At 47.5% G+C, this 24,146-nt stretch overlaps 1 protein-coding gene across 2 annotated transcripts in view; it reads left to right on the forward strand.

The window, feature by feature from the left end:
• Positions 1–309: 309 nt before the first annotated feature.
• The window catches only part of LOC125939645 (organic cation transporter protein-like), a 92,788-nt gene continuing 68,951 nt past the window's right edge, over positions 310–24,146 (forward strand). For both annotated transcript variants that reach the window (XR_007467099.1, XM_037715433.2), the window contains exons 1-6: positions 310–1,824; positions 14,342–14,442; positions 16,312–16,466; positions 17,588–17,756; positions 19,651–19,798; positions 22,228–22,316. Coding sequence is in view for 1 of the 2 variants with exons in the window: in XM_037715433.2 (XP_037571361.1) it covers positions 1,450–1,824; positions 14,342–14,442; positions 16,312–16,466; positions 17,588–17,756; positions 19,651–19,798; positions 22,228–22,316 (1,037 nt within the window). In the remaining variant the exon portion in view is untranslated. The remainder of the gene's footprint in view (positions 1,825–14,341; positions 14,443–16,311; positions 16,467–17,587; positions 17,757–19,650; positions 19,799–22,227; positions 22,317–24,146) is intronic.

A 24,146-nucleotide genomic window follows, 5' to 3' on the forward strand; every position in this document is an offset into this window, starting at 1 on the left:
ACAGGTACGCTCGTGTGGACCACAGCCAAGCTTAAACTAGGTCAGAGCCTTGAACTCCTTGCAGAAATATGTCCGAGCAGCACGTCTCGAAGTACACGTTGGCAGCGTGTATGAAGAAACCCGAATAACAGTCCTGGACATCGTAAATGGACGGAACCGTCGTCATCACTTTGTGGAACAGTGCCATAACCTAATCGAGATAAGGTACAGCGATGCCATATAGCTGGCCGCGCACTTACACGATGCCTGCGCGTTGCAGGATTGCCCAAAGACTAGCTGGGGGGCAAGGACGCTGACTGCCCAAGAAATTTTTGTAGAGTCCTCGAGAGAAGCACCGAGACGCCATAAAGGACTCGGGACAAGATGATTTCTTCATACCTGTGGTCATTCTCAATAGGAAAAGCCAAGCCTGGCTCATGAGACTGTGACTTCAGAGGGAAGCTTTTCATTTTTGAAAGCTAGGTGTTCTGAAGGCGCTGTTTTGTTAGAGATAGACAACAGAGTGGTCGGCTGTGTTCCTACGTGCTCAACTTCTGCATTCGAGCAACTGACCAATTTTTTCACCAAGGACAGTAATTGACATGACAAGGGAAGGAGAACCGGCTAGTGAACCACCTGCGCCGATTTCTGGTGAGGAACCTTTTTGACATTGTTCTGCTTGGCTTCGCGCTTCCTGGCGCAGAAGAAAGAGATGATTCGGCACTTCCGGGAACCAAGGACGTAAAAGAAGTGCTGGTGCTCACATATATAGAAAGAACAGAAGAACGAAAAACCTTAGGAAGAAAAACTGTGTGGTTTGCGAGATTTCTAGGGTAAACACAGACGGGCCATAAGCCGTATAGGTCACACTTGCATTTTGTTGTGGCCAAGAAAAGGAGGCACCTCGTTCACACCAGTTTAAAACGCTCACGTGAAACGAAAGCTGTCTTTTTGTTTGTTGTTTCCGAAAGAAATGATAACAGATTACTCATCTTTGAGTGTTTCAGGAAAAAAAAAAACAAATCGAAGATTGCTGCTGCATTGTAGCATCGAGTGCATATTTCCGTTTTTTTCTTCGAACGAATGGAAACATTGACATAAGAAATCTGCAAAGGAAGAGATGCCGACTAGACGTCTTCTCTGAGTAACTTGTGCCGATAACGCGCTTGAGTGATTGCTTAGGGCAAGTGTGTGACGCACCTCGACTGTACGTGCCGAACTCAGCGCCCGACCCGTTCGCTGCACGCAGCTTCCGTGTGAACGCGGGCTCGGCCTTCAAGACAGAGCAATCCCTGTTGTGGCTTGTGAGCGAAGAACCGAAGCACGTACCTTACAGGAGGCGTAGGAACTCAAAGGTGAACGTTGCACAGCCTGCTGTTCAAGGCAGTGGTGCCAATGCATAATCATTTCGATTAAATACAGAGTTGAATCGTAGATCAACAGACGTCGGCGAGACAACGGTGCCAGAATATGACCGAGATGGACGTCACAACTGTTATCGGAGATTACGGCAAGTTCCAGAGGAACGTCTACCTCTTCTGTCTTCTCAGAGGAATTCCCAACGGTCTGCACCTGGTCATCTACAGCTTTTTCCTGCCGGCGGTTGATTACTGGTGCGCGAGGCCAGATAGCCTGGCCGCGAACGTGACGTCAGAACAGTGGAAATCGCTGGTGCTGTCGAACTCGACCTCTGACGCATATTCGTCGTCACTTCGCGGTGGTCGTTGCCGGATGTTTGACTTCGAGTTCTCCGGCAACGGCACTCCAGTGTTCGGTAATGGGACGGTACGCTGCAACCAATGGGAGTACGGTCGGAGCTACTACCGAAGTTCTCTGGTGCAAGAGGTGAGTAGGTGCGAAAAGACTTGGTGTGTTTCACTTTGTCAACACGAATGACAGATCTGAGTCAAGGTTTTCGAACTCTATTCTATTTGAGGTTTGTAGTGCCTTTTTTTTTCCAGCGAGATAGACCATACGAGAAAGTAGACATAAAAACACATCGGCTGGTTCTAAGGTGACGGTGTTATTTGAAAGTAGAACTACATATAGCAAATATTTACAAGAGCAACACTACAAAACGAAATGATCACGAGGGCTAGAGACGTGAAGTATCTTGAGTGCTCCTTTTAAAACCTTCAGCAGAGAGTCAGAGTTGTGTTTGTCTACGTTCCCTACTGGTATTTTAGCTGCAAATATAATACCGGCATGTCCAATGTACACGTATCAATCTTGTTTACTTAGTAATAGTGCGTTCCTGCAACAAGAAATATAAGAAGAACCAGCCACAATCAACAATTGGTGTGAATATTCGAATGCCTAACCGACTATTCATGTCGTCGAGAACCGGACCTACGCTTCGTGACCGCCGCGTCACATTCGCCTCTGCAGATGACGGAGAGGCGCGTAGACTATTGGCAGCTTGAAAAATCAATTGAATATTTGCGATGCGATGATGTCAATGTCGGCAGGCCTAGCGAAAATACGAAGGCACTTGTTTAGAGAGAAAAATATTTATAGAAATAACAATCCTAATTTTGCATTGCACGAGGACAACACTATATCATCGGGGCTATACAATACTAATGCTTCTTAAGGTACTGTGCGCAATTTGCACGGCTGGCATTAGTACCAGTAAACGTTCCGAGCCTACCTGGTCCCTGTTATATACATTTCTAGTCAGCCAAACGCGAGGACATGAAAGAATGCTCACCCGATTCACGGTGTTAAGGGGATATAAACTCACGAAGACAACTCACGATGGCATGTGTTTAAAGGAAGTCAACATTCATGCTGGAGAGCGCGCACAGATATATATGAGGAGTACAAGCGTACTATGCAGTACACTCATTCAGCGAACCTAATGATGTAACAAGAGGGCGCGGATGTTGCTTCGACACTCGATGCTCTCGGCAAAAAAAGGCATTCTTTTTTTTCGGCGTCAGCAAAGCCCATTTGATCGCGTCCTTCACGAAGAACTTCTCGTTAAGCTTCGCAAGTTTAATCTTCCGTGTTTCATAATAAACTGTATAAATGCTTATCTTTCAAATTGTGCTCAGTTTGTAGATACTATCGCGGAAGCACATTAGCACTGCATTCTTCGCCGTTTCTTTTAATAAATGTGAACTACATCCCAGACACCTGCCGTGATAGTTAAGAGGCTGTGGCTTGCACGGCGGAGAACGAGTTCGTTGGTTCGGTTCTGGCCACGGCGACCGCATTCCGATGGGTGCGAAATGCAAGAACGCTCGTGCAGTTTCGGGTGCGAGTTGAACGTTAGAGAACTCGAGGTGGTCAAAATAACTTAGAAGTGCCCTCCTATGGTGTGCTTCATGATCAGATCAAGGTTTTGTCACGTAAAAGTACGTGACATGGACGGGATGAAATCCCGGCCATGGCGGCCGCATTTATATGGAGGCAAAATGGGGAAACACCTGTGTACTTAGATTTAGGTACACGTTAAAGAACACCGGGCGGTCCAAATTATTCCGGAGTTCCCCACTACGGCGTGCCTCATAATCAGGTCGTTGTTTTGGCACGTATAACCAGTGGCGTAGTAAAAGGGGGGGGGGGGGCGGGGGACCTTGGGTGCCAGGTGCCAGTTGGGAGGGGCAGTGTAATATATGTCTGAAGACCCCCTCTTTCCGCCACCTTGACTGGGCGTAAATGGTAAAGAATGCCCCGATAACCAGCAGCCCGAGCTCATGTATACAGTACCCATGTAGCAGATGTGTAGTGCTGCAGAATTGTCGGCTGCACCTTTATCAACATCCTATGTAATAATGGCGCGAACGCGCGGGCTAAAAAATTTAATTCGCTAAGTGGTCGCTAAACTACTCGAATTAGCGGAACGTTTCATGTGCGCACGGTGCGCTGGTGCGGTGCGCTCATGCTCGGAGCGGGCGTCGCTAAACATACAGTCTGGCGATGCGGCTCTTGGGTCCCCATTCCGTTCAGTCCGCACTGCGAAGACGAACAAAAAGTCACAGGCCTGCGCGGCACACGCAGCACAGTCACAGCGTAAGCTGGTAGAGCGGCTCAAGAGTAGCTCCAATTTTGGCACCACGCACAACAGGGTCTTCGCGGCAGTCTCTTCGCCTCGTTTTGACGAGAACAATCTGAACTGCCCGCCCGGCGTCGACGGCGAGCCGCGGCTTGTAATGCTCTCTGCACAGCAGTCTGCTGAGCCCGATGATGCCTGGTTGTAGCCCCGCAGGTAGCTCTACGATTCGCTTCTTCAGCAGTGGTTCGTACCTTGCGAGGAGACGCCATAACGTGTACCGAAGAGGTATCCAGAATACCAGGTACAGTTACATGCAGCATGCAACTGCTATATGCAACTTACATGTCGTGCACGATGTCGTTTGCAGGCGCCTTAAATAGATGGTGCCACCATACTGGCGGAGGTTCGGAATCGCGGTGAATGCGCGCCTTGTCTGAACCGCATCTCGTCGTCTGCGCCGGCGCGCCTGCCTAGGAAGCGTTATAGGGCATTTTTCCGCTGCTTGATCGCAAGCGCTTGCGTGACTCAATGGTAAAGTATCTGACTCCCGCGCAGCGGGTTCGATCCCGCCGGGGGCCCGGGTACTTCTTTTCGCGTTTCCGGCGATAGCGGTTAGGGACACCGGCATCGGCGGCGGCGGACACCATCGCGAACCGAAACGGCTATTGGAATAGAGAGAGAGAAATAGAAGAGAGGAGAGGCAGGGAGGTTAACCCGACGCACGTCCGGTTTGCTACCCTGCACTGGGGAAAGGGGGTATAGGGATGAAAAGAGAGAGAGAGAAAGAAATAGAGAGAGTACAGTTTCGCGCACAAAGGAACTTCGCACGAAGTCTACAGACGGTCGCCAAGACCTGTCGACTTGAGGTAGTGCAACAAGGCTTTCGTGGCTTTCTGTGCCATCGACGCATACGCCCATGGCCCAAGGATCTTCATTTCAGAAAATGGTTGAGAGTCCAGCCGGTTCAATGCTGTCCGGAGAGCTTCACGCTCGACGTCGAACTGGGGACAGAGACATAAGACATGTTCAATTGTTTCTGTAGTTCCACAAGAGTCGCACATGGGCGTATCCCCAATTCCAATGCGGAATGAGTAGGCCTTTGTAAATGCCACCCCGAGCCAGAGGCGGCAGAAGACTGTCGCCTCAGAGCGGGAAATGTTTGATGGTATTTGTAGCTTCAAGGATGGGTCAATTTTGTGGAGATGACACTTCGGGAGGTTAAGAGAAGACCGATATGTGTATGTCATAGCTTTAGCCACGATATGAAGTTTTCCTGCAGCGTCGGTCCTGGATAAGGGGCTTGGAACTGGTCGGCCTTCCAGATGAGCAGACCGGGCGGCTTCGTCGGCGAGGTCATTACCAGCAATGCTGGTATGTCCCGGTAGCCACTGAAATATAATTTCATGCCCTTTAGTGATAGCTTGATGGTGGTCTTCTCTTATCTCATATACCAGCTGCTCATGAGTCCTGTGATAAATGGCAAAATGCAGACTCTGAAGTGCTGCCTTAGAATCACAAAATATGACCCATTTCTGAGGTGTCTCTTGCAGAAGGTATTGTACAGCAGCACGCAGGGCAGCAAGCTCTGCCGCTGTTGATGTTGTCACGTGTGACAGTTTGAACTTGAGTGTGGTTTTCGTAGCCGGAATGACAACGGCACCTGAAGAACTGGTAGATGAGACGGAACCATCGGTATAGATGTGTATTCGGTCCCAGTAGGTCTCATTCATTAATAGCAGCGTCATCTGTTTAAGAGCTATTCTTGGGTGATTGGCCTTCTTCTTTACTCCCGGAATACTTAGGCGAACCTGAGGCTGTTGCAGGCACCACAAGGGTAATGAAGGCCTTGCTGCTGGGGTGTATCCTGATGGAAGGCAATCTGGATTGGTGACGATAACTTCAGAAAACGTGGAACGAGGTCTCTGCGAAGGCAAGAATGCCAAGTGATGATCGGGGACGCGGGAAAGATGGCGGATATGCGCCCTGAGACAATCCACTGCAACGTATGTTTGGATCGGATGATCTTTGGCGAGGACGATTGTTGCAGGTGTTGACGTGGCGCGAGGAAGTCCTAAGCAAGTGCGCAATGCTTGGCCCTGTAAGCTCTCCAACGAGCGAACATTTGACTTGTACGTATTGGACAACACTGGAAGGCTGTAGCGTAGGTATCCCAGAAATAGAGCTCTGTACAACTGAAGCATGGAGCGTACAGATGTGCCCCATGTTTTCCCGCACATGAATCTCAGTACCTGGGCTATCGACGACAGTTTTTTCTTCAGGTACGAGCAATGAGGGCTCCAGGAAAGATTGCGGTCGATTATTACACCTAAAAATCGATGGGTCTTTCGGTAGGCAATAGTGTGTCCATTAATATAGACTGGGTATGGTGTCATAAGTTTCCTTGTGAATGCAACCAATGCGCATTTCTCGGTTGACACAGTCAAGCCGTGTGCTTGAAGATATGCTGATGTCAAGGTTGCTGCCCATTGCAAACGCGCACGCACCTGAAGCCGAGTAACTGCACAAGTCCAAAGGGAGGTGTCATATGCGTATATCGAGAGACAGATTGTCTTAGGTAAAACGTCAGTTAGTCCAATGAGTGTCACATTGAACAACGTCGGACTCAATACTCCTCCCTGAGGCACGCCGCAGTACGTGTAATGTTCAGTTGTGGGACCATCTTCTGTTTGCACAAAAAACGACCGGCGAGTTGTGTAGTCGGATAACCAACGAAGCATGCGGCCGCCGATTCCAATAGTCTCCAGGGAGGTGACGATGGCATCATGTGCAACGTTGTCATACGCGTCTTTCACGTCAAGAAAGAGCGCAACTGATATGCGCTTACGGCTTTTCTCCTGCTGCACAAACGTTGTGAGGTCAATAACGCTGTCAATTGAAGAACGACCTCGACGAAAGCCTGCCATGGAAGCGGGGTAGATATTGTAACGCTCGAGATACCACTCTAGACGTGCAAGGACCATCCTTTCCATAACCTTGCCGATGCAGCTGGCAAGGGCAATAGGGCGATATGCCGCCAAGTCCAACGGAGATTTTCCCGGCTTTAGTAATGGTACCAGCCGACTTAACTTCCATTGCTGGGGAACTGTACCTCTATGCCATGAGTTATTAAAGCTGTTCAGAAGCGCTCTTCTTGCCTCTTGTCCAAGGTGTCCCAGGGCAGGATAGGTGACGCCATCAGGGCCTGGACAGGATGATCGTTTAGAGACTTAGAGACTGCCATGGCAGCTTCGAGTTCTTCCATGGTAAAGGACACGTCCATTTCCGGTACCTTAGCCGCTGGGAGGTCCCTTACATCAACGTTGATGCTGACAGGCTCGCCAGTGACTCTCGCACAGAATTCCTCCGCCACACCAAGCTCTGTTTGGCCAAGATGGAGGGCCAAAGCTGCAAATGGGTGTCGTTGTTGTGGGAATGAACGAAGACCACGTACTGTCCTCCAGATATGTGAAAGCGGCTTGCGAGGGTCCAGTGACTTGCAGAATGTCCTCCATCACTCACTCTCTAGTTTGTGTATGCGACGCTGAATTTTCTTTTGAATGCGACGAGCGTCTCTCAGATCATAAATTGATTTAGTGCGTCTGTATCGTCGTTCTGCACGCCGTCGAATCGCACGAAGTCTTTCAAGTTCAATGTCGAAATCCGTTCGGCTTGATGACAACGATGATGAACACTTGGAAACTTTAAGTGCTTCTGTGATGGTGTCGGCGATGTCGCCGGCGAAATCTGCCCCACATGCTTCTTCCATAAGCGACGTAAACCTAGTCCAGTCAGTGCTCTTCAAGATACCACGAGAGAAAGATCGAGTGAGTCCATTAATCGTTAAGTAGGTGGGGATGTGATCACTCCCATGAGTCTCGATGTCGCAAAACCATTTAACACGTGATGTGAAGTTCCGTGACACCAAAGTCAAGTCCAGGCAGCTGCTATACCTAGAACCCCGCAGATACGTCGGGCTACCATCGTTCATGATGCAGAGGTCATAATCAGAGGCAAGCGACGCAACATTCCTTCCCGCGGAGTTTATCTTGGTGCTTCCCCAAAGCAAGTGGTGCGCATTGAAGTCCCCACTGATGACCCAGGGGCCATCATTTTCCTTTAATATGTCTTTCAGTCTTTCAGGGTCAAATCGTCGTGATGGGGTGATGTAACAACCAATAAGAGTAAATGCCATTTTGTTCTTTTTGACGCGGAGGCATACGTATTGGTTGTAGTCATGAGGCTGAACAGCATGCGAAACATAGTTCAAGTCCGTGCGGATGTAAATGAGAACGTTGCTCCGTTCCTCGCATGTGGAAGATGCAAACGCTTCGTAACCAGATAGTCTGTAGGGCTTTGATACGTTCGGTTCACAAATAACAAGTATAGGGAACCGATTCTTCAATACAAATTGGCGCAAATCCGAGATGCGGGACTTCAAGCCTCTGGCATTCCATTGAAAAATCGTCGCACTTCTAACTTCAGTGCGAAAAGAAAGTGCTGGGTGAGCCATGGTGCTTATAGGAGGCGTGCAAGTACTGGATTCAATGCATCCAGTATTTGCAATGCGCTTTCAGCTGCATGGTGTCTGCAGCTTGTTCAGTAGCATGCGAATCGTATTCATTAGTGATCACACCATTACAACCACTTGCCGATCCTGTTCAGTCAATTCACCGGCAGGAGATACCCGGGATGGCCGACTTCCATCGGTGTGCAGTGATTCTGCTGGTGGCTGCCGCTTTGGCAAGGCAGGCCAGGCTTCGGTGTCCGTTTTTTTCCCAGTGCTCTTGTCCTTTGTAGGCCTTTCTAATGTCAATGGCCTGAGTGGCAGTGGAGGAGGTCACTTGGGACATGGCATACGCATCACCGACGCAGAAGCTTTTCTTGAAGAACATTGGCGACGGGAGCGTCGCTTCCTGATTTTAGCGGCGGCTTCTCTGTGAGAGGAATGATCTCTTGCCATCTCTTTTAAGATAGCCATTTCCTTCTTAATCTTGGGGCATTCTTTCGATGAGGCCTCATGAGATCCGTGGCAGTTTGGACATTTCATAACAGTGGCGGCACATTCATCCGCGGCGTGTGGTTCAGCGCAGCGGGGGCACACTGTTGCATTCTCACAGACGCTGCTCACGTGTCCGATCTTCATGCAGTTGCGGCACTGTAGAGGCTTCGGAATGAAAGGCCGGACCGGATGCCGAAAGTGGCCTACCTTAACGTGAGACGGGAGGCAGTTGCCCTTGAAAACAATCTTCACGCAACTTGAGTTGCCCAGGCGGTAGACATGAACAATGACTTCACGATCACTTGCTGCTTTTACCAGAATCGGCAAGTGATTGTTGAGAATGGCCAAGTCTACATCATATATTACACCGGTGATGACATCAGAGCCCAGTGGTATGTGAGAGCGCACCTGCATGCCATCAAGATCTGTTACTTTGCGTAGGGCGCTAAGAGCACCCGCATGCAGAACATCAACCGCCAGTACATTTTTGCGGGTGTTCACTCTAATGTCCGTGATTTCATTTGGCACCACGGTTTCCAGCAGCATCGAGACAGATTGCCTGTTAAGCCGCTTCATGTTACCGTTGGGTATCACAGGCATAAACAGAATGGTGTTGGCGTCGGAGTTCCGCATGGGCTCAACAGTTTGTGTACTGGAGGATGAAGAGGACCTGGTGTTCCTTCTCTTCGCCTTGCGGCTCCGCACAAGTTGGAAGCCTTCGTCGTCGGAAAGGTCCTCGCTGCTGAGCGAGTAGATATGGGTGCCTTCGCTGTCGCTGTCAGTGTGGAGCCCGATCCGCTTCCTGGAGGCGGCCGTCGCTGACGCCGCCGGATCCGGCAGACGCCCTGGGCGGTCCACGTCCATCGCCACCGAACAAGGCGCGACGCCTGATCGATATACTGGAGATTTCACAAAAATAGCCAGAGGTATAAGAACAACACTCCGCCAAGAGACACTTCGTCGTCTATTGCAATGAGCCCAACACAGCTTACGCTGTAAAACAGCAGCAAGATAAAATTCTCCTGTGGGCGCTGGCGTTTACGGATAAGCGTGTCTCGAGAGCGACGGTGAAAAGATCACAAGCGCGGCCAGACGATGTGGAGCGCTCTTTACGAGGCAGTGCGCGCAGCACGAAGGCGCTATGAGCAGATAATCTTGACGCTGGAAGCACTGCAGGATGCCAAGTTCAACGTGGAAACACGGAGGGGTGCATTGAGTTTGGTTGCTGCTGTATGCGACTTTTCTAAGTTTTATGTATTTCTGGTCGGAGGTCCTATATACAGGAAGTCAACGAAACACAGAAGTACTTGCAGTCTGTAGGAATCGGCCCCCAGCACAGCACTCTGAAGCCCAAATCGTTAAGGATGTTCCTGGAAAAGCAGCGTGTTGAAGTTGCGCGTAAAAGGCCATCGCCCAAGCCATAGCAAAATGTGAGGAAATGGGGATTGCGGTACAACAACGGGTTAGATATCGCAAGAAGGTGGCAGGAGAAAGAGCTGGGGACACTGACCTGAACTTAACAGAACAGACGGAAAGGGTAATGTTTGAATGCCTTGATCGTTTCCACAGAGAGCTGGACACCCGCGCACTTAGGCTATGGAGAAGGCCGGTGACATTGGTTGTAAGCACCATTGAGCCTGTTTCCATGATGTTTGAAACTGTGGAAATGCTTCAAACGTCGAGGTCGAGTCTTACTGAAATATATGACAAATTTTCAGGCGATTAAATCGCCACAGTGATCTTCCGCTTGCGAAGGCACCTCAAGGCCGCCGGAAAGCACCTTGATGCCACGAGGATATGGAGTGCACAACAGTTGCTGGAATTTGTCGGCAAATGGAACATCTTTGAGTCCCTCCAAAATCTTACCGTTCTCTTTCGCTTGTTCCTCACGATCTGTGTGTCAGTTGCATCATCAGAAAGGAACTTTTCCAAGTTAAAGCTGATCAAAACATCTCCACGCTCCGCTATGAGTGATGAAAGGCTATCAAACTTGGCGATACTGACTATAGAAAAAGAACACGTAAAAATGTAAACTTTACTGCCGTAATTAATGGATTTGGAGAAGCAAAGTATCGGATAGAACTTCTGAAGAAAATGAGTCCTTGCCGCTAATTACGTTTTAGTGTAATACGCTCAATGTCCCACCATGGTTTGTGTGTCGTCAGTACGTATTGACCCTTTTCGCGGCGATCTCGTAGGCGCTGCCATGTTTGATCACGTGGTGACGCGTCCATTGCTTGCCTCAACTGCCTCCGTTCCCTCCTTGTTTACAATGGAAGTGTATGACGCCGGCGCGGCTTAGAAAACCTCTGTTTTCTGAGATATCGTAGACGGTGACTAGGTGGACGACACGAAGCTTTGATCACAGCTTCAAAGAACATGCAAAATCACTTTCGGAGCTGATTAAGCTATGCCCAAACGGCGCAAGCAGCGTATATGGTGCTTGCTCTAAAAGCGGAGCTAAATATGTATTCCAAGCTATGCAAACATTCCGCTCATGAATTCAGTCAGGATTAGTGTGTTTTGCTCTTTGTTCTTTATTCGGCAAATATTTTGAAGCAGTGGCTTGCCAGTTTCTGACTCAGTGAAGTTCCTCTGTGCGGCCACTATCTGATTATTTGCTGCCTAATTGCTCGCGGGTGTGCTCAGTTCCGATAGATTTGTTCTTGCTGCGCACAAGGCTTGAAACGTAGCTGTTTTGTACATTGTAATACCTTGTAGCAAATATATATTACAGCTAGTAAATCGCTTACTCTTGTGGACCGTCACGAAACATGCAGCGTTGACCATTCGTGTGCTATCGGTGTAGTCCGTCATTTATTGTGCGTATACAGTGTGCATATATTGAAGTGTGCACCCATTCACTTATTCTTGATACGTCGGCGACAGAGTGGGCGTAAGTTTTCCTGCCATTTGGGACAGATGTGTATAAATAACGTGCGCGAAACTTACTATGACAGGAAGTGGCGCTACTCCATTTGTAATTGTTTAACGAGCGGTACTCACTCTTGCCGACGTTCTGGGGATGAAGCCCTTTCTTTGAAGGTTAGCGATACAGGGCTGGCGGATGAGCAAATTTCTGTATCCTCGAAGAAAGCCGTACATCACGAAGTGCCGGTAACACGTTCGGGCAGTTGCAGCAGCGGTCCGCAAACTTGGCCACACAGATTCATTCTATTCCTTAACATGCCAGTCACTACTTTTGCAGCCAACTACTGCACACGTCCTCAATCCACACGATTCAATCTAGCATGATTGGAGCACAGTGTGTTAGCGAAAACTCAGTTGCATTTCTGACAGCTGATCGCACGGAAGCAAGGTAGAAGCGGTAATGGTTTCATATTCGTGCGCGGTCGCTGAGGAGAGGTACGGCGCACCGCCGTGAGCGCCATCTCGTTTCTCTAAAACAAACTGCTCCGCGAAAAGGGTCAATACATTGTTTCATTTGTCAGTGTTTTATCGTTTCGATTAGTTTTGTATCAATTTCGTGGTATTGAATTAAACCACTGTCTCCTTGTTCCAGCTAACTGTCTTTTTATCATTTTGTTGTTGTTGTTGTGTGACTTCGTGTTATAAGTGCAGTGTCGTGTATCAATTGTAGGGAAGTTTATAAAAAAGGTGAATTTTGTAAGGATATTTCCCGATATTCTATCAGGTTATGTGTCTTTGTGACCACTAGGAGCTCAGTATAGATGACCTATGGGCCCCGGGTGCCAGACGACCTAGCTACACCACTGCGTATAACCTCACAATTTCATTATATCAGAGGCTGTTTTATAGAGGCGGATTGCATGTGGCAGGGGTGAAAAGTTCAATGCCTATGTCACACCATATAAGCTGGCACAGCTGAAGTTGTTCTTTAATCTGCGCGATTTGAAGACTTGATGTTCCAAGCCTCGTAGGAATGAACCATCAGAGTGAATGAATAATTTTATGTAATAACGATAGCAAGGAATTATCCCGACGAGTGTTCAACAACTGTAGCGATAGTTCGGTTTTCATTTGAGCTGTGCTTGACTAAGCACTGTGATAACACGACTTGCCCTATTTTGAATTATTTCCAAGGCTTCAATAAGGTATTTCTAATGTGGGGACCAGATAGGAGAGGCGTATTCAAACTGAGGCCGAACGAACATTAAATAGGCCAGGTTACGCAAGTCAGGATACACACCACGCAAGTTCCGGCGCAAACATATTAATGACTTCTACGCGTTTGCAGAGACGCTCGTAATGTGCTCAGACCATGATAAGTTCGCTGTGAGGAGCACGCTTAGGTACTTATGCTGTGTAGTAGGGGATACAAGGCTGTTAGTGTGTTAGGAAAACTGCGATGTAATAGGTTTACGAGTGAACGACACTTTTTTTTACACTTTGGTACGTTTAGAGTCATGAGCCACGTATTACACCATTCACTCAAGTTCAAGGTCTCGTTGGAGCGCGAGATGATCATCGCTGTTATTTATCGGATGATACATTATGTGATCGTCGGCGAGTATTCCTACTGACATTTTATCATTTTCTCTTAAATGCAACAACCTTCATCAAATTGGGTGCAGTGGTTGCCGAGAAAAACGATTTATCCGTTTAGATAGATATATTTAGATAGAAGCTTAAACTTTCTCTGTAGCGGTAGCTTTAGCTCAGGGCGAATTCTGATTTCCCTCTTGAAATACCCGTAAAACGCACAAATGCAGTTATGAGACAACTGCTGGACTCACTTGGTGGAAATTTGTTGTACTCGAGAAAGAAAATTAATCCTAGTGAATCTATGTACCAGAATATTAACTTCGGGCCTGAAATTCTTTACAAAAATTGTCCAAAATTCGTATGGTAAACAAAAAACTGCGCAACGTTTACAAAACTCCGCACAAAAGACAGATAACGAAGTTTATAAGTTACATCTGTTAATCTCAAGCAGAGAAATGTGAGATATAGCTATTTAAGTTTACATGACAGTCACAACGTTGCAATGCTTACGAGGTCTTTGCAGAAGTTCTACTCACGAATTAACGGTATATTTCAGAGCGGTGTATAATATATCACTTTTGTTAGCTTCAACGAATACTTAGGTGCATTGTAATGAATTGTGATCAATTTTGGGGAATTAAAAAATTCAAGCCACAAATAAAAATTTCGCTTTATGTAGTCACTAAAATTGACCATGCTCTCTCATTTTCAACAACTTTCACTCAAATGGTGCCCAGCAAGTTTCTTATAAAACATTTCTGCGTTTTGCGGGTATTTGAATGGAGATATCGGAGGTGGGTCCGATCTAAAGCTTGCCATTCAGTTGGGGTGAATTGATCGTGGTGCACAGAGTCTTACTGCATCTATTGAGTAATGGCTTGCTTTTTTAAATGCAGTGGGACCTGGTGTGTGATCGAGCATGGACGCGAAGCCTGGTGCAGACGGCTACGATGAGCGGAATGCTCATCGGCACGCTGGTGTCGTCACTGGGAGACAGGTTAGTCTTTGGACGGGCATGTCCATTTTGTCTGCTGGTGAAGTTCTGACTGGCTGGACTGGGATACGCGTCAGAACGAAACAGTCGCCTTCAGCCAATCAGCACTTCAGCAGCAGACGAAATGAACGGGTAAGCTAGGTGGACCCTCAAAGAATATGCCCCCAGTGTCACGTCTTTACGTAAAGAGAAGAGAGATAATGGCGCAGAGACTGCCTCTCAGATCGCAATAGCATAGGTAGGTTAGTGCTTGTCAAAACAATGGACATGCGCAGTACGCCACGAAAGTGGGCAATAGACACTTACGGGGGTGAATGAAGCCCTCGCACGAACAATCCACTAATAAACGTAATACGAATAAACATTTTTACCATATCAAAGTTAACTGGCATGTACGGTGAGTGAGTCAGCATATGGGGTGTTTCTCGGGAAAACAGCAAACACATCCTCCAGATACTCTCATTTTTTCGTTTTCCTGGCACGATTCCTTTTGGGACAATACCTGCTGAACATACTAGCCCATCGTCGCGCACTTATTCCAAAAGTATCGTAGTTTTACAGTCATACGTGGATACAATGGGAACGCACGCACTGATTCGCACACAAGAATGCCATCACCAACAAAAACATAGACGCACACCTTTATGTAAAGAAAAAAAAAAACGAAATGTTTCTGTCGTCGCCGTCGCGATAACAGTCCGAGGGCGATAACATGCTCGCCCCGCGCCGTGTGCCGTATGTGCCAGTTAGACTGTGCGAGGATGAGCCGACGATGGTGACTCAATCTCGCGCGCTAGGGAGGAAAGTGCGGAGGAAGCACGACGTCTTCCGTCGCGCACAAGGCACCGAGGAAAGGGGAGAGAGGGGAGTCGTTCTACTCCGGTGGCGGCAACGTATGGCATGGCCGCGCGGGCCCGATCTTGAAAGCGATCTTCGATGGGGACAAAGTGCGCCGAGCGCTGAAAGCTTCGCGTGTGCTGTGTTTTCACCACTTGGTTCGCGTTGAAGCGAGACGCAGCACGAAGGTCAATTCGCTCGCTGCGGCAGCCGCGCTTCCTCACCCCAGCGTTTTTACAGCGAGTTTCCGCGGTCATCGAGTGAGATGTGTTCATGTTTGCTTGTGCGCGCGTGACACCGTGCTTGTTTATTTCTTTAGTATACCTATGTTTATAAGCTAATACGGCTGATAAAACTACTATCCTTACTTCGTAGAGGTGTCCACTAATTTGCTATCGCTATCGATGCTTCGCCTTTCGGGCGAAACTGCGACCTTTTTTCAGCTTCCAGCTGCGAAGTTTTGTCAACGTTTTGTATTTTCTGACTGAGCATTTTGCTATCGCAATACTTGTGCTTTTATTTCACCTGTAACGTACCACAAACTCTAATAGCCTTTCCTTTTTCTTTCCTTTTTCTTTCTTCCTTGTCGTGAACCATAGCATTGTTTTCACTAAAGTTGCAATCTTTATAATTGTTTTCACGGCCATAGGTACCCGCTCATTAATGTGTAACGTACGTTTATGTATATATTATTTTTTTCCTATCTTCATGATCTGTAATGAATTTTGTTCGATGTTTTTTTTTTTGCTTGTGTAAACCTTTTGATACCCCTCCTGCATGGGCCCTATCTTGGGCCTGCAGTATTTTCTAAATAAATAAATGATAAATAAATAGCGTCACTGAGAGAACTGCGATGGTTTAGGTGACAATGTGCACTTTCGTGACCCCCACTGAATCCTTGCCGTTGTTTCGACCACTATTGCTGGAATTCTTATTAATATGAGCCAGCCCGGACAAGCACTTTGAGAAACGTGCCCTTGAAATTCACCAAAGTGCTCTTGTCTAAGGGGCGTTTTGGTTTGCGCCATTATCTAGGCTCGGACGACGACCCATGGTAGTCGCTGGCTACGTGACCAGCTTCATTGGCAGCGTCTGCGTCGCTATGTCTCCGTGGTTCTCTCTTCTGCTGCTCTCCAGAGGCCTTCTGGGCCTCGGCTTGGGACTGGGACAGACCGCGTGCTTCTGCCTTCGTGAGTTCACTTTCAAGTTTCTCCTGCGTTGCCGTCAACTGCGGTGGTCAGGCGAGAAAACATTGTCAGAACTTCTGCTTCCCACTCTCACCAACGTTCCGAGGCTAACTTCTAAGCTTCCTTCACCTACAGAAGCAAGCGTGCTCTGTCAATCAAGAAAACACAAGCAGGCTCACGCTATGGTTCTGTCTTAAGCAGAACCATAGACACGGGCTCCCCGTCTCCGTTGTGTATACAATTCGAGAGCCAACGAACTAAACTAACTAGCGATCTAATAAACAAGCTAGCTAGTTAGCCAGCCAGTCAGTCAGCCAACTAACTGAATGACTGACTGAGTTCACTTTGACTGACTGGCTGACTGACTGACCAATGAAGCGAGCAAACAAGCTAATCAGTAGACACGCAAATTAAGTCGGTTACAGGGAACTACACTTGTCAACGTAGACTGTAGCTTGACGACACCGAGAGGCCACTTAAGCATTGTAGTAGGCTAGTGATCCACTCAGCAAGCGTTACCCTGTGATGCGATGAAAGCAAATCGCAAACGGTAAAAAAATTATGTTACCTGGAACAGAATGAACAAAAGGACGTCAGCTGGCCTCATACTAGAAGAGTCGGAAGAAGAGCTGCTGGTAGCAAGAGCCGGTAGTAAGAGTTGCTGAAGAAGAGCTGCTGGTAGGATAGCTGCTGGTCGTAAAGGTGCATTTTGGGATGGTATTCGTTTGCCTCGTGTGAGCGCTGTTACAGGTCCTCATTCGAAGTGATGAGTGCGCCATCTCCCTTTAAAGTCTATATCCAGCCACTTTACACGTAGTCCTGGTAAAGAGGGGTCTGGCCCATATCTCTTAAGGCCGTTGGACGGGGATCGATATCGTACTGAGTGTTTTCGGAACTGCGACACTGCAGAGGCGGATCGTCCCACATGCACCGATCGCGCCGAACAAATGATAGAGAAACACCCGATTATTGCCAGCGTAGGCTCGTCTACTCCGACTTCAGCGATAAGAGGTGGAAAAAATTAGAAACTGTTTTTTGTAAAGCTCTCTCATGATCGATCGCATTATCCTAGCGTCGTCTCGTGCGCGTGTCATGTTAAACGGGCATCACTTATGCGTTTTCAGTGATGGAGGTGATCGGTCCGCAGAAGCGGACGACGACGGCTGTGGCTTTCAGCGTCGGCTTCGCCATCGGCATCATCATGCTTCCGGGCTTCGCGTGGCTGCTGCAAGACTGGAGGTCCCTGCAGGGCGCCATCAGCGTGCCCCTCCTGGTCTTCGTGGTTTGGTCATGGTGAGGAAAGTAAATATAAATGCTCATTTCATAAAACTGCGACTGAAAGGACTTGCTATATATAGAAAGGTCGGGTCGCCCTTGCACACGGTGTAGCTGACACTAATGTTTTTAATGCGAAAGCATTATATGCCCCATTACGCGAAAATCTGCTGTCGTCGTCGGCGGCGTGACCGAGCGATGGTACCAAAAATAGCCGACGCCGCAAAGTGTAAAAACACGTCTAAAAATGCTCGGATTGACGTCACATTTCTCGGGGAGGTATCTCAAAACAAAGTAAATTAATGGCTTCAAAAAGAAAATTTGGTATATTTCGGTCTGGGTAGGAATCCAAGCCGGGCCGCGACGTCACGGCGGCTTCACGGTTCTGGTTGAATAAAGGTGTACCTAGTGCGTGCGTGATTGCACACGTTACGTCGCGGCAATCTGGATAGTCCCAAAGGTACTATAATGCTTTCGCGTTTCCACACGTAAGCAGTTTTAAGTGCCTGTGCCGAATTTTCTGCTCACCGATTGTCGATTGAGGTTCTCGTTGATCAACTTGCGCAAGCGAGGCGAATATACTAGGTGTCATGGTGAAGATACTAGGCAGTTGTTGAAGAATCCGAGTTCGCTGCGACGCGTAATGGTGGCGTCGTCTAGCATCCACTCGGCAATTGACGGCTATTGCCTCCTAGATTTCGTTTAGATCTTGTTTAACACAGAAACCTCCGTCTGTTTTCTCTTACCAAGAACAACAACTTCACGTGAAAATGTCCTATAGGAGTTTTCAATATGTGCTGACGCAGTGCCATATTGGAATACTAGGTGTCTTGCGAGAACATCTCGAAGACGTTTTATAAACAACTCAGCAGCCCTGACTCAATGAGTTCGCTAAGCAGCTCCACTGCAATGCACCCCATAAAAATGCAATCTTGCAGAATACTTATTAGCAACTAATAACGCTCCTGAAAGTTCCACCTGCAGGCTTAAAGAATTTATATAAAACATTTTCTAATTCAATGCATTGTAGCAGTGTGCCACTAAGCTTGGTTGAAAAGTACGTTTTTGGCTCTCGGGAAGACACAAGAACTCTTGATGTTGTTCAAATGAATTTATGTCATCGATCATGCACGTTTCGGTGGGACAGCTACGTGCTGTAGAATATGCGCGCGTTTTACGTGCTATAGACTACGATATATAGATATGCGCATGTGATTTTTAACTCACAAAAAGGGTTGTGAAAACCTATGCGTATAAGAGGTGATACATTCAAAGGTAATAGGGAGCTCTAGAGTATGGCCACCAAGATGAGGGTGCCCCCCACCCAGCAACATCTTTGCATTTCCTAGGTACCCCGGCGCGGACGCGTTTTACAGTGACATCCATAACGGCACTCATCGAATCAACGGCTCCCGTCTAGCACCAAATCTTTATCTGATTTCTGAGTAACACTTCGCGCTCGTAACAAACAAATGATGATGTGGGCTATCGCTTCTCACTCACCTGGTCTAAATGACAAATATTTAAGCAATAAACCACCGCTCTTTTCATGACCGGTTCTCAATGCGAGGCCTAGAACGATGAAAATGGAAAGATTTTGGCTGGCGTGCTCTAATCTGGAATGCCTTGGTTGATGACCGCAGCTACTTTGTTTCGATCTCGATTGGTATTCAACTAGAGTTATAAAGAGTGTAACAAGGGCACGTAATACAATAATTTATGAGTTCGTTCCTTTTGTCGTAAGGGCGCTGCATGCGCGCGACGCTAATATGAGCGGAAACCCAAAGAATGGGGGGTTCGCGTTCAACGCATGCGTAGTGACGAGACGCTCTTCGCAAGGGTTCCCTAGGTTTGGGTGCACATATTTTAAACTAAACTGTCTATAACATATTTAATTGCGTAATGATTTCAGGTACTTGCCGGAGTCACCGCGCTGGTTGATAGCCACGGGGAAAATGACTGCGGCCCGAAAGGTCGTACTAAAGGCCTGCGCTGACAACGGACTGCCAATCGACGACATCGACTCGGTGCTTGGACAACTAAGGAAAAAAATCTTGCAGGTTGCGTTTCTGTAACCATAATGTTTTTGACGTGATAGAAGAAGGTGCTGGTGCAGAAATAAAACACCGACTACGCCTAGGCTGTTGAAAATGTGGCACAGCTACATACAGGGTGTCCCAGCTATCACGCAGCACGATGTTGCGCAAAGCAAACCTAGTGCGTATTGTTTCCAGTACAGTAGAATAGCCGCCAGTATTTTTTCGTTACTGAGATAATTAATTAATGATTGTGATTAATTATCTACCTCGAGAAGTACTGTCCTAATTATCAAAGTGTTAATGAGAAAGTTGTAGAGCAACATGAAAAACTCCCGATACAGCTTTCTGTTGCTCAATACGTGCTACATAAAAGTGTTTTTACGAGCATGAAAGAAGCCCGCGAATACACGCAAAGTGCCTCGAGCGGCCAGTGGTGCGGCAATTGTGCGTGTATTCGCGGGCTTCTTTCACACTCGGAAAACACATTTATGTAGCACGTGTTGAGCAACAGAAAGCTGTATCGGGAGTTTTTCATGTTGCTGTACAACTTTCTCATTGACACTTTGATAATTAGGACAGTACTTCTCGAGTTAGATAATTAATTAGAAATAATTATTTAAATCTCAGTAACGAAAAATTACTGGCGGCTATTCCACTGTACTCGAAACAATACGCACATAGGTTGGCTTCGCGTAACGCCGTTCCTCTTTTTTTAATCGTTGCTGCGTGATAGCTGGGACACCCTGTATATAGTTTTCTGTACTTTTGCACAACGTACGTGTCGATGGCACAGAAAGCGATGAAAGCTTTGTTGAAGTACCTGAAGTCGACAGGTCTAGGCGACCGTGTATAGACCTGGTGCGAAACTTCAAATGTGCTGCGTAACTGTGCTCTCTCTATCTCCTGTCTCTCTCTTTTCATCCCTATACCCCCTTCCCCCAGTACAGGGTAGCAAACCGGACGCGCGTCTGGTTAACCTCCCTGCCGTCCTTTCTTCTGTTTCTCTTCTCTCTCTGCAGATAGTATTGTAGGTGTTTTATGCTCTTGTGCCAAACCATAATTCGGTATAGATAATAGGTGAGGAAAGTTCCAGAAGATAGAGTTGAAGGTGGGCGAGCATGAGGCAAGTAGTTACAGCCGCAAGAGGACTCTTCAGCACTCTCTTTGTTCTGCGACTTTGATACGGCTCAGTACACTGACTCGCGTTTTACGCGAGTACGGTCCAGTAAAGTGACTGCGCGTACAAGTGACTCGACCAATGAGTGATTCGAATAACTTCAAAAGATCTAACGCTTATATATACATTGTTTTTCTTCGTATTTAGCAGTGAGGTCAAAATATTTGGTCATGATAGTTCAGTAAAGAACTCGCCATTTGTAGAAGACAGGCCAGTGTTCTCGCTTGTCCTTGTAGAAGCGTAAAGTTACGGGTACGGTTAATGTTTTTGCAAATTTTGTCAGCTATCGGCCAAAACACCTGAAGTGAGAGTCACGGGAAGTTTCTGAAGTTTGCCCACTTCACAAAACAATACCTGCGTTACTGCACTTCCTTCTCTTAACGGGGCATTGGCACTGTGTATGACTATGTGGCGGCTTCACAGACTGTGTGACAGCCGCCCGCACAGACAGTTCTACAAAATTCATTCCTCCCTCCTTTTTTTTATCATTCATACCACTCTTTCGGGAACCGGAAATATCCTCTGATTAACCTCCCTGTCTTTGCTTTTATCTCCCTCTCTCTATACCGGTCTTCCTGGGGTCGATAGAGCTCGGTTACTGCTGTTGTCTCGATGTGCACTCTCGGGTGATAGCACCATAAGTATTGTATCCCGTTTCTTTCGTTCCACCCATTAACCACTTTCCCCCTTCATCATCATCATCATCATCATCATCATCATCATCATCATCATCATCATCCTATATTTATGTCCACTGCAGGACGAAGGCCTCTCCCTGTGATCTCCAATTACCCCTGTCTTGCGCTAGCTGATTCCAACTTGCGCCTGCAAATTTCTTAACTTCATAGCCCCACCTAGTTTTTTGCCGTCCTCAACTGCGCTTCCCTTCGTAGGGAAGCACAGACGAGGACGGAAGGTCATTATGGTTCAGTAAAGAACTCGCCCTTTGTAGAAGACAGGCCAGTGTTCTCGCTTGTCCTTGTACCGGAACAAGCCTAAAGCCTATTAATACTATTAATACCGATTAAGAAGGGTGTCTGGCAAGCAGACGAAGGGGGTTTGCTACCCCCCTTCGTAGGGTAGCAAACTGGTCGTGGGCCATGTTGACCTCCCTGTCTTTCCAACACCGTTCACTCTCGCTATCTCGCCAAGCAGAATTTATCTCCCGTTTTGTTTTCTAATAACAAGGTGTATTGAGATGAAGCTGCCTTACGTTCGTTAAACCTGATGAGCTGGCTCTTTCTTGGTTTTGTTTTGCTGCGCAACTTTTCAGCAAGAGCAAGCGGCGAAGAAGGCCAGCTGCTTGGACCTTGTGAGGAGTCGGAGGGTCTTCCTCTACACCTGCATTCTGGTCTACGCTGCGTGAGTAACACGGCGAAACTATGCTATAACACATGTTCATGGTATACGGAAGATCTTACACTTTTCTGGTCCAAGAGATAGAAACAAAAGAAATGTGGAAGGCAAGGAGATTAACCAGAGCGGAAATTGCGGTTTACTACCCTACACTGGGGAACGGTGGAGGGGGAGTTGTAAGAAAATAAGAAAGTCACTGCACATAATCACAGCACTGATGTCACACAATGAACCCATATTCTCGCTACTACCGCCCCTGCAGGTCTGTTGTGCTGAAGAAAAAAAAACATATAGCAGTGTCTTTGTTGCTCGTGCTGCGATGTCTTACGTGATCGGCATTTTAATATGTTTAGAACGGATAATGGTCAGTGATCCAGGCGAGCTAGCGTAGTGGCGAACGATCGTCTCAGTACAATGCCAAGGGGACAGTTGCGCTGCTCAAGGATAACGGTAATCTGCCTGTCATGACTTGGCAATGCTTGCCGTATGCGACCCAGTCAATTTTTAATCTTCTCTACGTTTCCTTCTTGTGATCGAAATCCCCTTTGACTAACTGACCGATCTAAATAAACGTACTCTTGCAGCGATTCCAGAGGCTGACAGCGTATCACCAAATCTCGTTCTATTCCCAGGATATTGAACATTGCCTTAGACTTTTTTGTTTCAATCTTCAGACCTGCTCGTACACTTTGACGTATAAGGTCCTCAATCATTCTTTTGCATGCCATATCCGAACGTCGATAATTATGACAGTGCCATCTGCAAACGAAGGTTGTTGAAATGGTCCCCGTTGATCATCATTTCTAATCCCCATTCCAGTTTAACAGCTTCAATACATCTTCTAAGCATGCAGTGAATAGCATGGCAGAGAACGTGTCTACTTGCCTGAAACCCTTTTCAATCGATATTAATGCGGTTAGCATTCTTTGCCTATTTCCGGGTAGCAGTCACAGGTTCCTGGGAGTCGTAATTGACAGAGACCTGTCTTGGACTCCGCACGTGAATTACGTGAAAAAGCGGCTGTCTGCTATCTGTCACCTGTTCAGGTTCCTTGCAGGAAAAAGTTGGGGAGTATCCATACACGGTATGTTACAGCTGTACATGGTGTTGTTCGTTGGATTCCTGCGGTACAGCCTGCCTGCAATATCCAACACCTGCAAGACTAACCTCCGTACGGTTCAAAGCATTCAAGCCCAAGCCCTTAAGATATGTCTTGGCCTACCACGCAGTGCGTCAACGGCTGAAACCATTGCCATTGCCCAGGATTACCCAATCACGACACACATTACCGTTGGGACAATGCGTACGCATCTCAGACACTATGCTAGGACTCCTTCCCACCGCCTGGCGAGCCTCACTGCTGAAAGGACCTGCTCGACATTTAGCGCTACTGTCAGTGCACATCGTGCATCGTTTACTTCAGGGTACGCACCTGCGGCCAAGCCAGTGCTTCCTCCGTGGTGTTTGAGCCGTCCACAAGTACACGTAACGATTCCAGGACTACAGAAGAAGTCAGATGTACCGGCCCCTGCTCTAAAACAACTGAGCTTACTCCTCTTGCATGAAAAGTACAGCAACCACGTGCACATCTATACCTATGGATCGACTACGTCGTCCAGTTCTGGTGGTGCGGTGGTTATACCAACGCGAGGAATAACACTGCAGTTCAAGACATCGCATGTCACAACCTCAACGGCGGCAGAACTAATGGCTCTGCGTCGTGCACTAGAATTCATTGATTCTGAAAGACCTACAAAATGGGCTTTGTTTTCAGACTCAAAACCGGCATTACAGTGCATGCAGTTCTCCGACGCGGCTGTCATGAACAGTTGACAT

The sequence above is a fragment of the Dermacentor silvarum genome, chromosome 5 (assembly GCF_013339745.2).
Source record: "Dermacentor silvarum isolate Dsil-2018 chromosome 5, BIME_Dsil_1.4, whole genome shotgun sequence".
In the NCBI taxonomy this organism is placed as follows: Eukaryota; Metazoa; Arthropoda; class Arachnida; order Ixodida; family Ixodidae; genus Dermacentor; species Dermacentor silvarum.